Below are 13752 nucleotides of genomic sequence, written 5' to 3'. Positions count from 1 at the left end.
CAGCTTTACAACTTTACAGCTCAGTGTGTTGGGATGTACACATCTACTGTTAACAGAGGGAAGCTGTTGCGTTTTCTTGAGTTTTGAGAAAAGAGAGGCTTGGTCCAATGAAGATTAACAAAAATATTTAATAAGAAAATGATATGGCAGGACAGGATTTTACGCTGCAGCGGGCTGAATCGATGTTTCTCCCTCTTGGATCCACATGTCAACCCCACGTCCCCATCCACTATATTTTCCTGGAGATGTGGGCTGTCCCTTTTCCCCACGTAGATTAAAAACCATTCCCATTGGTCCTTTGATGGCACAGTGGCATTTTGGGCTCATCTCATTGGTTTTCTTCGTCGCCCAAATAAGGAGGGCATACCTCTAACATAATGCGTGTTTGATGTTACTCTCGGACATAGATGAAAGGTTCTAACGTATGGATGTCCATTCCTTTGAAGCTTACAGAAACAAATATCCCCGGTCTAATCTAGACGGCATCACAGCGGGCGGATGGCTCCAAAACAGTTACACAAAAAAGCCTCTCCCTGCCACTCAAACAAAAGAAGTGTCACCCCTTATAACTTTCAAAGAGAATACAGACATGATTTCATTAACTCAGGAAGCTGAATTTCTACTGTCATACCTAAAACCCAGCTGCAGCGCATATAATGAATACATTAAGGCATAAAAATACATTGATATCATAGATCAGCATTGTTTTAACATTTTAAACTCAACAAAGCCTAAGACCCAAACAACTTTCACCAGTCCTCAAGTGGATCATGAACCAGCATCTATTAATGTCCTCTCCTCTTCTTCTTCCTCCACAGACGGCGTATAAGCCCTGGCTGTGCGCTCAGTATTTCCCCACCACCCAGCTGTCCTGTCAGAGGAAGGTACCGTGCCACCAGTACTGCCTGGAAGTCCAGCAGAGCTGTCCGTTCATCCTGCCCGATAACGACGACCTGATCCACGGCGGCAGCCCCAGCTTCATCTGCACAGGTTAATACAGACTCACTGTCCAGTGTTACTTCCTGTTTACAGCAGCAGCAGCAGCAGCAGATACGTGCGGATATGTTTGCATGTGTGGGTGTTTGCGTGGCCTTGCATTCTCTACTGCCTCGGAGAAAACCTAATCCTCATGTAATTTATGTCAGTGAATAGCATTTTATAAAAGCATGCACAGTAGTAATTCATGCACAATGTGTGTCTCCATATTTACTGGATGGTATTCCTCCAGGAAAACAGGTGGAAGGGGTTTCTAAAGGCTTTCTGATGACATCTAGTGGTGTGATTGAGCACAGCCAAGCTCAGACAAGGACATTTTAACAATGATGAATTGAATTTGGCCCGTCTCTCAATATTTACTGCAGTTTTAACAGTAGTAATCACCAAGGACTCTGCCTCAGAGGACCCGACGCTGTCTGCGTGCCAAGAAAACAAGTTATCTGGAATCTAATCACCATAACAGCAGCATCAACACAGCCACACTGGTGATCAGACCTCTGCCCAGGTTGATACCGGCTGGACCCGAGCTGGAAAGGATGTTGGCTCAACAACATTTTATGAACCTAAAGGACTGTAGACCAATGATTAGTGGGGGAAGGGTAGTTATAAAAGGGGGAGGTGTTTTTGGAATGGAGGGTGTTCTAACAGGAAAGACCCTCTCTAGGAGAGTGTCTTTTTATTTTTACTCACCCTCGCAAGATTAATAATAATTAAAAAAATGGATCAAATATAATGCACAGTGGGTCATTTTATCATATGCAGTCTTTTTCCCAGTCAACTAGCTGATAGGTAGGGTTGGGAATCGCCAGAGGCCCCACGACAATATATTATTATGATACTTATGTCACCATACAATATTATTGCGATTTTAAACATATTGCAATATATTGCAATTTATTACCATTTTTCCAACTTCAAATCTAGGAGAAAAGGAGAATTTTGTCATCTCTTTTTCTTCATCTCACTTTCATTTTATTTTTTGCAAAATGGAATGGTAAAGCAGACCAACACATGACCAACACATATATAATAAAATATCGATACTTGGCATCCATGAAAATATCGCGATAAAAACCGATATGAAAATGTCTCAGTTTTTCCCCACCCCTACTGATATGACCAATATGTCAGCTATGAGAAACACAGAATATGAATGATAATGAGTTACAGCTATTACAGATTAAATGTTAATGTAGTTTTGGGTGCCTGGATAGCTCAGTTGGTAGAGTGGGCGCCCATATGGAGAGGTTTACTCCTTGAAACAGTTGTCCCGGGTTCGACTCCGACCTGTGGCCCTTTGTTGCATGTCATTCTCACCCCCCTTTCATTTCTTCAGCTGTCCTGTCAATAAAGGCCTAAAAATGGCCAAAAAGTCATCTTTAACAAAAGAAAAAACATTTTAATGTCGTTTCCTCCTTCACTTTAGCAAAACGTTTAAAAACCCTGAAGCACATCATATAAAGTTGGCCTATATTGTAATTCCAGTTTATCCTTTTATTTATCTGCAAGCCTTTTCTGTATCTTTTATTTATTTCTTATTTCTTTTTCTTTTGTGTTTGCCATGAATTGGAAATTTCTAATTCCACTTCTAATGTGCGTATGGGTGGCGATGGTGAAAATGATTATTCCACTAATAGATTAAGGTTTATGTTAGATTACATTATCTCAAATTGAGTTAGTAATGGCAAAACGAGTTATACTAACTCAATACTATATTTTGAGATAAGAGGGTTGCAGGTTTTCTTTCGAAGGCAAGGGAGGGGCACACAGGAAATATTGGGCAGAGTCGTGCTTTTAAAAAAAGTAAAAATTTAAAATCCCCCCCCCCCCTTCCTACCCCAATAATGTTTATACAGTTCCTAATAAAAATGATACAAGTGTACGTTTCTCCCTCACAGGTGCAAGAAACCAACAGGGGAGGCAGGGAGATGTTTAGCCAAGGACCTCTTTAGTCTACCATTTTGGCAACCTTTAATGTCCTTAAATCAAGAGTTTGGGTCTTTTTTTCTAAATCCCTGATGGTTTTTTTTAGTCTGGAAATAAGCTTTTTTCACATCAGGTCAGCCAGTCCTAAATCTGCTCTCACCATCCTTCCACTCCCTGTGCTATAGTTGGGTGAGAACTAAGCAAAGTTTGCCCTCAGCAGAGTTGATTTAAGATTCAAGATGTTAATTGTCACACCGGTTATGTGTGAAAAGCTTATGCTTGGATTAAAGAAAAACAGTACGTAGAAAATGTAAGGTACATATTAAAATATAGGTAATTGACAAATCTAAGAGGCAATGAAGGATAAACAGTACATAAAAAAATACATAAAACAGGATAAAAAAGAATATAATAACAAAATATAAGAATAAATAAAAATAGGCCTATTTACAAAACAGTGACTATTGCAAACAGACTGAATGTGGCACAGGACAGATGCTGTTGGGCCTTTTTTGACAGCAATGACAGTTGCAGTATGGTTGGCCCATGTCAGGTCCTTGTAGATATTTACCCCGAGGTATTTGAATGTGTCAACTATTTCCACCGCTGTGCCCTTTCCTGGCACCACTGTTCCACGGCGTTCACCTCCTCCCTATTGACAGTCTCGTCGCCGCAGGAGATCGGCCCCACCGCTGCTGTGTCGGCCACAAACTTCACGCTGGTGTTTTGAAGGCTGTGTCGGCGTGCAGTCGTAGATGTAGAGGGAACACAGGAGGGGGCCGAGGACACAGCCCTGTGGCGCTGTGTCCTGGAGGATGTCCAGAAGGAAGTTGATGAGAAAACCATCGCTGCGCTGCAATAAAACGATTCAATGCAAATTAGATTGTTGCCTTAACAGATGCTGTTTTTAACTGAACTGGAGCAGTTTTTCAGGCTTCATCAGATGCCCTACTTCTATTCAATCCTAACATTTCTCCTGAAGACAGGCTGTATGAGATTATACCTGTACTGTATCAGCTTGGTTATTTACCAGGCTTAGAATGGCCTTTTACTGGACCTAAAATAACAAGTCCTATATGCTATATACATATCATGAGACGATATAAATTTGTCAACTTCGCTCAGAAATTCTTTTTTTCCTCAGCGAACCAAATCCCTTTTACTCTGGTTATTTAAAATTCTCCTGTATCAATTCTTTCTCAGGGATCTTGGCAGATCATCTATCAGACAGTGAGGCGGAGTGCTGCGACGTCCGATGGGACTCCAAAATGGACAACCCTTCAGGCGGGACACTAAAAAGGACTGCTTCTTCCTGCCAGCCCGAGGGGGCCTCGGTCACCTCCGCTGCCACCCCGAGACTGTGCAGCGGGCGACTGAAGATCTGCCTGCTGGCACTCGTCCTCCTACACACTGTCATCATCATTTCAGCCTCCCATAATTCTACGTTGGTGGGCGTGGCTGCCATTTTCTCACCAGAGGAGAGTGCTTCTAATGAGGAGTGAACTTTGGGGTTGAATTTGGTGCTTGAAAAGTGTGATGTCGCTTCAAGAGGATTATGGCTTTTACAATGTCATGGCTGCCAGGGACACATCTGGCGAGACATGCTGGAGATGCCTCTACAATCTACCCGCTGATGAACCATCAACCACAGGAAGTGGGAGGGTTTTAACTGGAGCTGAGGGTGCTGGGATTGGACATCGGCCGAACGGAGATGTTTGAGAACCGACCCCGTAAAGAACTGACCTCTTGCCACTTGAAACCTGCTCATTGTTTCTAATCCATCCAAATGTTTTCTAGCATATTGTCCCTCCTCTCCCTCCCTCCCTTCCTCCCTCCCTCCCTCCCTTCCTGGCGTTTTCGGCGTGTATGGATGGCACGTCAGAGGAAAAACGGACATTGATGAAGTGTGCGCTCTCCCTCATCATTACCTTTAGATTTTTGCTGCATTTCTTTCAGGTGCCAGAATGTTTTGACATATCATCTGTGTTCCACTTCCTACTCTCCATCACCTTAGAGGCATCTTCTTACTACCTTGTATGTGATGTTGCTCAAGGGCCTGTCAGGACCAGCTCATCCATCATTCATGTGGGTCTTGTTTCCCTGAAAACAAAATGTATGTGATTCTTCTATATTCTACTGTTCAGCTTGTATTTTGTCCCACTTGACCTTTTCTCAACCCCTTACGACGGTTCATGCCTACACGTTTTAGGACCTTAAGTGCTCTAAGGCGGGCTCGCTTTCTCTTCTAACTTGTTGGGCCATTGAGCAAGTTAGGAGTGATAAAGTGGCAGGTGGTGACGGTTCAGCTGACGATTGCAGGAGTTAATGCTGAGCTTAGTCACCACCATGCAGTGCTCCTGGACAGGAAGTGGTGTTCTCTGGTTTCTAAAGTGTTCGGTTTACCTCATACGGTAGTGTCGGTGTTGCAGACAGGCGGCCCAGTGACTCGTCTCAACGCCGCAGAGAGTATTTAGAGTAGTCGTACACAAGACTGCAGGGACAACCCAGGGACACTAGAGAACAGTTGCATGATGCCAAAACACCAGAGGCCTCATTTATCAACCGCGTGTACGCTCGTTTCTACACGCAGAATCTGACTCAGTTTTTTCTTGTGCTTTTCTGTTTTTATTTGGAAACACCAAACCTTGTCGAGTGGAATTACATTAAAGTCACAGTAAAACGGAAGTTAGAGCATCTTTAGTTTCAGGTTTAGATTAGTTACGAGGGGTTGCACACAGAGAGGGGTTTAAATCAATTCCTACAGATGTGATTGGATCACTCAAAAGTTGACGTAGCTTAGAATACAGCGCGATGCAGAGCATTGGAGCTACGGGACCGTCAGCTTCCATCACCACCTCCCTCACCAACTTTGTTGAGACAAAGTCAGTAACAAATTGAATATACCCGGCACACAAAGATGGCGGAGCGGGGGAAAGAGCCGGGGTCACGTGTGGCTCACTCCACTAGAAAAATCTCCTATGAATGCACAGTAGGGAGCAGATTTTAGAGTTTAGTTTCTATATGTATATAATGTAGTTCCTTAATATCGGCAGGGAAAAACAATCGGCAATCGTCTCTTCAGTTGTTCGTAGTCAATCGTCACAAGCGTAGGCACAATGTTCTGTCAACCCAACACATTATGTTTGGATGGTAAGAAGATGTTGATGAATTGTGCAAACCACATTACTTGCAGTCATGCATTCGCTTGTAACGACAAGTTCCCAGACAACAAATTAATTGTGAAAACAGTGGATGTTATATGACATAATGTAAGGTGAAATAAGACCAGCAACAATGCAGGAACACAGACTTATGTACACAAATCTGTTGCCCGCTGATTTCTTTCTTTTTCAGTTTTCTTTTTATAAACAGTTCCTACGCACACGTTCCGAACTTGTTCTACGCTCGGTTTGATAAATGAGGCCCCAGATCTTTGAGTGCCTCTCTGCTGCGTACGCCCAGTGAGGCAGAAACTGGCAATGGAGCAATATAGAAAATTAAAAAACAGTGGCTGTTAGTGTCCTACTTTGTGGCATCTTCACTACTGTCGCCTCAGCTTTTCTGTATCGTAGAGTAGGTGCAAGTGACCAGCCAGCCAATCAATCAATCAGTCAGTCCGTCGACTCTTAAATACCCTTAGACGAGCTGATCAACCGCTATCTCTCACAGGCTAGCAAAGGGCTGTGTCAGTGTGCGAGGAGTGTGAGGAGTTTTCAAGGGCTGATCCATCTGATTTTTTTCTGGTTTTTTTTTTGTTTGTTTTTTTGCATAGCTGCTGCCGGTAAAGTGCACATTGACACAAGGACAGGTCACGCAGGGATTAAGAGTACTTTAAACTCCTCATTTTTAGCTAGGAATGCACTGAGAGATTGGACAGAAAAAAAGAGATTTACCCAATATTAAAATCTGATACCGCGAGCAATACACCAAAAATGAAAGCTAAGGATGCTAAATCTCTTTAATGAAGCCGGTTTTTTTTTGTCCTCCATTCTGGTAGCCTCTAATGATCCCCATTAACAGCTTGACCTTACCTCGCCTCACATCACTCAACAACCATCGGTTTGCTCTTCACACACACACACACACACACACACACACACACACACACACACACACGCACACACATCAGAGTGAGATGTCCTGTGGAAGTCAAGTCTACATTTGCCTCTGGATTTTTATAGACTTTAGCCCCCCCATTCCCCAGTTTACTCTCTGATCCCCTTTCGCTTGATATTCTCCTGTGACGTGTTGTTTCGTTGGTTTGTTTAACTTGACAAACTGTGATGACGAGAACTACATTCCCTTGAAGACAGCAGCGGATGTAACAGGCCCACACTTTGTGCTTCGTCCCTTCGATCTCTAGCTGTTCACGATCTGAGTCCTGTGGATCTATGCAGATGAACCCCACGCCAAACTAACACCCACCTACCCTCCCTGACCCCCCCCCTTGCCCTTTGTGTTGTAAATATGTCCTGAGGATGTGGGATCCCAAAATGGCCCCCCCCCCCCCGCCCCCCCCCCACCCTTCCCAGACCTCCCCTGCCAACCCTGACTGTTGGAAATCTCACTGTGTTTTCTGTTTGCCTCCTTGGTTTTTGTATGTTTTTTGAGATTTTTGCCGCATTTTTCTGTTGTCTAAAGCAGTGGTGTGAGTTGATGAGTAGGAATAAGTTGGATGTTAAAAAGATGAGATAAAGAGGTCTTGAGAAAAATATACAAAAAAAAATGAAGCTTGAAATGAGAAAAAGGGTTCAACTATAGAGAAAAAATTATGATAAAGTTGTCATATTGTCATACTAGAGATGCTTTAGTTTGCTAATTTACTTTCTTTTTTTTCTACAAAAGACTTGGATGAAATTATTTATAAAATGCGTCCCACGAGTCATGATCTTTTTTGGACGTAAAACAAATACATTTATTAACATTTTGTTCAAAAGAAAATAAATATAAATTATGTTAAACATTACTGGTGTTTGTGCTTTTTTGACAATGAGTGTCTTTGACGTTGATAGTAACGGAACCCCAAAGTGTCCAATATTAAATAAATAAAAAAGACATTATGAAATAAATAATAACTTGCATCAAATATATAAATGATCTCTCAACTTGTAAAATCATTGAGGAGGTTATAATAAAACTCAACTCATTATTTCATCATTCATTTTTATATTTTTGTTGGATATGATTTTTATTTAATTATATTAAATAAATGTTATTCAAAATGCCCCTGTTCAAAAGTCTGCTTTTATTTATTATGGCATTTGTCCCAATGAGACTTATCTAATAATGTCACCTTATATCATTTTATTTCATAATGCCACTTTTCATGAAAGTGGTGTTGTCACCGCCCTCTCACCTTTTAGCCAATCACATGCTCCCTGCCTCTCTTAAGCTAGCAAGCTCAACATCTGTTACCAACATTAGCCAGTTAGCTAGAGCAACAACAATCAAAGTCATTCTGATTCAACCAACTTACTGCTGCAGTAGATAAACACAGAGGCAGGGGACATATGATTGGCTGAAAGGACCACACTACTGTCAAAGTGACGTTATGAAATAAAAATGAGCCATGAAATAAAAGTGTTACTGGGAAATTGCTATTATGAAATGCAAACAGACTTTTAAAAAAGGGCATTTTGAAATCTAAGAAACCTCTTAGAATGGAAATAGGAATTATGAAATTACATTTCATCGTCATGAGTTAAGTTTAAAAAACTTCTTAAATTATTTCACAAATTATTGTGTCATTATCATATTTTAAACAATGTATTTATGTGATTATTTAAATAATAAAGTATGTATTTACTTATTATTGAACACTTCAAGGCTCTACAGATAATAAAGCATCTGCAGGCATACACCAGTTCCTCATGTTCACCAACAGAGGGTAGTATAGGATTGTGTCCCAGAGTTCAGAACACAATTCATGTCTTTATGGAGCAGATTTTATGAACAGTTCTGCATGCCCTGCTGTCACCCCTCAACCTGAACATCAGTCAGGTGATTATATTTCCTCCACACAGGAGATTTTACTCATCCTTAGTGTGACATCAAGTGTAAAACATCATTTAGTCTTATAGAGTATGTTTTTTTATAATGATTCTCCAAATGTATGTTCAATTAACATACATTAGTTTTCATTTTTAAGCTGCATTTTACAACAAAAACAATCTCTGTCCACACAAGAGTTTTAGCTCCAGTTGCGGATCGAATCTCTGTCTGTATTAAAACCATAGATATAGGCCTAAGCTATTTAGACATTTCCAATATGCAATTGTTTATATATTGTTTGACTTTGAAATAGTATTTACACCCAGACAGCAATAAATAACTAGAATATTCTGTAAGAAATTTTGACACTGTGCCTACTACTTGGTGCACACTGAACTAATCGGCGCTGAAAAAGAAGCAAAAAAAGTCTGTCACCTGTAACAGCTGTAATCCTGCAAATACGCACACCAATCACTGCCTCGCGGTCCGCTTGGAGAGAACCAATGACATTCCTCCTTGTCCTGTACAGCCTGAGCTCACTTGCCATACCGGAGTTACTGCAAGTTTACCGGAGAATGGAGGTGAAAACTCAGCAAATGTTGCCACCTCCCGCCCTTCTAAAAATGCAAAGAAAAGCTGGGAAAAAAACGGTGACTAAAAGGCTGCAGATACAGTTAGAGGTAGCCTGACATCGTCATACTCCGATTCTAATCAGAATGTGAATATGGGAATAATATGAACTTCCCGACCTCGAATGTTGTGGGCGGGGCTAAATTCGGCTTCCAGGCTAAGTTAGAGGACAAACTAGAGTAAACATTGGTAGCTTTTCAGCTATGGAGACAGCTGGGTATTAAAAGGCATACAAAAGTGAAGCCATCATTCTGTTGAACAGGACAGGTACGTTTTTTTAGTTTTAGTTTTTTTGGGTGGTGGTGGGGGGGGGGGGGGGGTTCAGACTGTGTGTGTGTGTGTGTGTGTGTGTGTGTGTGTGTGTGTGTGTGTGTGTGTGTGTGTGTGTGTGTGTGTGTGTGTGTTAGTTGGAGCCCCGTGGAGATGCTAACATTCACATCTTGCTAGCACAAACCGTGGTTTTCAACATCACCTCCCGAACGTTATATTACCTTTACTCTGAAAATCATGGATACATAAGTTGAAATACAGAATAGACTTTGGATAAAGAACAACATTTGCGAAAAATAAGACCAGGGCCCCATTTCAGAAAGCAGGTTTAGCTAGTGAAAACTCAGTTAGTTCTGAGTCAGTTACTATGGCAACACACTCCTGCTCCTTGCAGGTTTTCTTCAACTAAACCTGAGTTTCTTCACCTTATAACCCAACGTGTTCTAATTATTTACCACCCAATGTGTAAAAAAAACAAAAAAATATGCCTTTAATTTTATGAGGTCTTTTTTTATTTCCTACAAGTTCAAATGCAGTACAGTAGTTAATATTCGTCATGTTGTTCTTCATGTTGTTGAAACAAGTAAAATCATCCACCTCACCAACCCTTAACTGAACAGTTGTATTTCGAATTCTGTCTTCTTTTTTTAACTTCAACCTTATGTGGTCCATTTCAAGATCAGCTTTTTAAAATCTTACACCTTGTACAGCTGTTTAACAGGGAGCTATAGGAGCACAAAATGACATAGAATTCCACAATGCCAGGCCTTTTCAATTTCATTGTAAGAGCCATACGCAGCCAAGTTGGGCTGTGGAAGTGGATGGCCCCTCTTCCTTGTAATCCCCACCCAGCATTGCTCTGTTAAAGAAATAAGGTGAAAGTTTTTTTATGGTACACCATTAGTTAGAATGTTAAATGTAAGGTGTAAACCTCCGCCTCTCTTCCCCTTGTGGCAGCTGACAATATGTGAATGAATGTGTCTTCATCATCCTCCTTTTTGTGTTCTACTCTAACCATCTCAAGGATCAATGTATTTGTCAACTCACTGAGTACTTGCATTCACAGAAGAAACAAAGTTGTTTTATCAGTCACCGTGCAAATAATAAAAATATAAATAAATACTTATAAGTTAAAAATTATAATAAAACAAACATTCAGAGAGCACAATCAGCACATAAAAAAATCTGTGGAGGAGGGTGGTTGGGTCAGAAGGTGAACTTCCTCCAGAGATGCCTTCAGCAATAGTTTTGACTGAGGACCATCTCTTCAGCCTCTGTTTAGTGGTGGTGGTTCCTGCTGTTTTTCGGGCTTCCGCCTGTTTTTCTATTGGCTATAATGGAGGTTGAATTTGTGAGACTTGCATGTTCTTATGTTACTAAAGACGATATTAAAAACAGGCAGTTTTGGGATGGCTGAAAAAGTGACTCTGTTTGCTTGAAAAAAATTCCACTACTATAGGGTAAGCTAAACAACATCACAATGGCTTGAAATAAAAGTATACCCTCTGTGTGATGTATATTTTAAAATGTTATCTTCAGTTGCTGCCAAGTGCGTTTTGTGCCTATTGGGTTTTACCTGAATAAATATAAAGACACGTGCATACACACAAATGTTGAATAACTGGAATACTGGATAGAAGTTCATTTACTTTTTAAATTAATACTCACACATTGACTCAGTCAGCAATTTTCTGCCATACCAGCTTTATTGCGCTTTTTCTTAAATATATGTTCATATTCCACATAAGTATTCATTAATATATCTAACTTCACTGGGGAGAAGTAGGAGTTTTGAGCTTTTTTTGTGTCCTGTTGCCATGATGAGTCATGGTATCTGTATTCCATTGAAGAGGGCTTTTGATACGCTCGTGCACGCCCTTTACTCAGAGTTAACATAACTCAGAGTTGATTGACCTAATTCTTATCACCTTTTTCTAAAACCGCAAGTTTGACAGTTCAGAATTATAAAGTCTGGGATTTATTTGCTTGGACCAATGACAGGTCTGAGGAACTTTTACCTTCAGTGAGGAGTGGGAGGACTTGTTGCTGTTTGAGACTTCAGAGCCTCTATCAGCTCAAAGTGTTGGACTTTGAGGAACACAGTGGGACAGCGAGGCTGAGGGGACTGAGAATGAACGAGCAGAGAAGTTTAACACCAGATTGTGGAGGACTTCGCTGGGCACAAGACTCACAGCATGACAATCAGACACGTGAGTACAACTGGGTGTGTGCGTGTGTCTCTGCGTGTGCGCCAAGCGGTGTGTAAAATCTCCTTTAAAGTGTGTGATTGTGGCTGGGGTGGGGGGGCTGGGTTTTCGCTCTCCCTGTGGAATGTTACCTGCTTTAAGTAATGTGAAAGTTTTATCTTATTCAAGTAATTTTACAAATCACATACTATTTGGCAGTGGACACACTGGACAGTGTAAAATATAAGGGTTCTGTCAATATTTTTGCCATGCTTGTATGATGAAAACGTGTGAAGCTGATTATCTAAATACATGTCAAATCATTTTAATCCCACTTTGAAATGTGCCAGGATTGTACCAGTGTGAACGCTCTCTTAGTGTATTTGTTGAATATTGCTTGTTGCACCCGCCGTGATGTCATTGGTCGTTTTAATTGTCAGTAATTTTTTGTTTAATTGTCTGAATTAAGTATGTCTCTTTTCTGGTTAATTCTAGTCAGGCTATACTGAGGAAGGAGGTTGCATATTTAGAACTGATAATAATGTTGTATGCTCAGGATGCAAAGTGCTGCAAAAGAATGTATTGTTGGTTTGGACATAGTGTACAGTAAGGGCTCTGTGATGTTGTTCCACTAGTGTGTATGTTGACATTCACAGGCACAAGGCCATGTGTGAATTCTTATACACGGTAGTACATCTTTCTAAAGGCAAATAAGTGTCCTGGATGATCAAGTCATGGCAGTGAGTGGTGAACATTTTTGAGGCAAAGAAAGGAAAAATAATCTCATCATTCAACCGCATTAAGCTCGGTCAAATAACAGATCATTCTGAGTGCAAGATAGCTACATAGAATAGCTCATAGAAAATTAAAAACATATTTCTCACCAAAAAAAAGCAGGCAAAATATGCCCGATAGAGGTCACGCAAGATCTGGATCTACCACATTTCTCCTATTCTGGGCTCTCTGCACTGGTTACCTGAGGTAACTGCATGTCTTTACAGTACTGATAGACCTTGCCCCATCCTGTACTATCTTACTCCACACACCCCTGCTCATAGTCTGAGGTCTGCTCACCAGCTGTTGTTGGTCCCCCGAGCAAGGCTGGAGACAGAAGGTAGTAGAGAATTTGCGCGAATACCCTTCCATTGGGAATCGGGCAAACAACATCAGTGTTGTCTTTGAAAAGTGTGATATAAATAAATGATATTACTTTTATCATTATTACTAATTTAGGATCTCTGATAAGTGCATTGCCATCCTCCCAGATGGAGAGAAGAACTTGCCAATACCCTAATGTAGCCACAAGGTGGCACCATAGGACCAGTTTAGATCCAAGAGTGTGCACTGATGCAGGCTACAGGGATTTCCCCCTCTTTAGAGCCATATAAGAAAAAAAATGAATTCAAATAGATTGATGGTAATATTTTGAATTAGTAGAGTTTAAATTTAAATGTATAGATGTATAGCATTTAGGAGGCTGAAATAAGTGTGACAATAAATGCATACATAGTACCCAAAGATCCCAATGGTGAATGTGAGAATGTAAAATCAAACAATGCATGAAAATAAAAGGATACAAGTACAGGATGATGTACCTCACTGCACAAAATAAAATATCTACAGAAGACTGCGTGTCGACATGATCTACTAGAGAGAGAGAGAGAGAGAGAGAGAGAGAGATGAGATGGGACAGGCAAATACATTTACTAAAATATTATTGTAAAAAACATTTAATTTCCTCATTCTCAATCTG

The 13752-nt window shown here is 40.8% G+C and overlaps 1 protein-coding gene across 1 annotated transcript in view; it reads left to right on the top strand.

The window, feature by feature from the left end:
• Positions 1-6420, top strand: part of fam155a (family with sequence similarity 155 member A) — a 31400-nt gene extending 24980 nt beyond the window's left edge. Inside the window, exons 2-3 of the mRNA XM_031291915.2 lie at positions 819-990; positions 4126-6420. Coding sequence (XP_031147775.1) covers positions 819-990; positions 4126-4424 — 471 coding nt within the window. The 3' untranslated portion in view covers positions 4425-6420. The remainder of the gene's footprint in view (positions 1-818; positions 991-4125) is intronic.
• Positions 6421-13752: the final 7332 nt, after the last annotated feature.

Source organism: Sander lucioperca, chromosome 24, assembly GCF_008315115.2.
Source record: "Sander lucioperca isolate FBNREF2018 chromosome 24, SLUC_FBN_1.2, whole genome shotgun sequence".
Lineage (NCBI taxonomy): Eukaryota > Metazoa > Chordata > Actinopteri > Perciformes > Percidae > Sander > Sander lucioperca.
The sequence above is the reverse complement of the archived record's forward strand: the minus strand, read 5'-3'. Positions and strand labels throughout refer to the sequence as shown.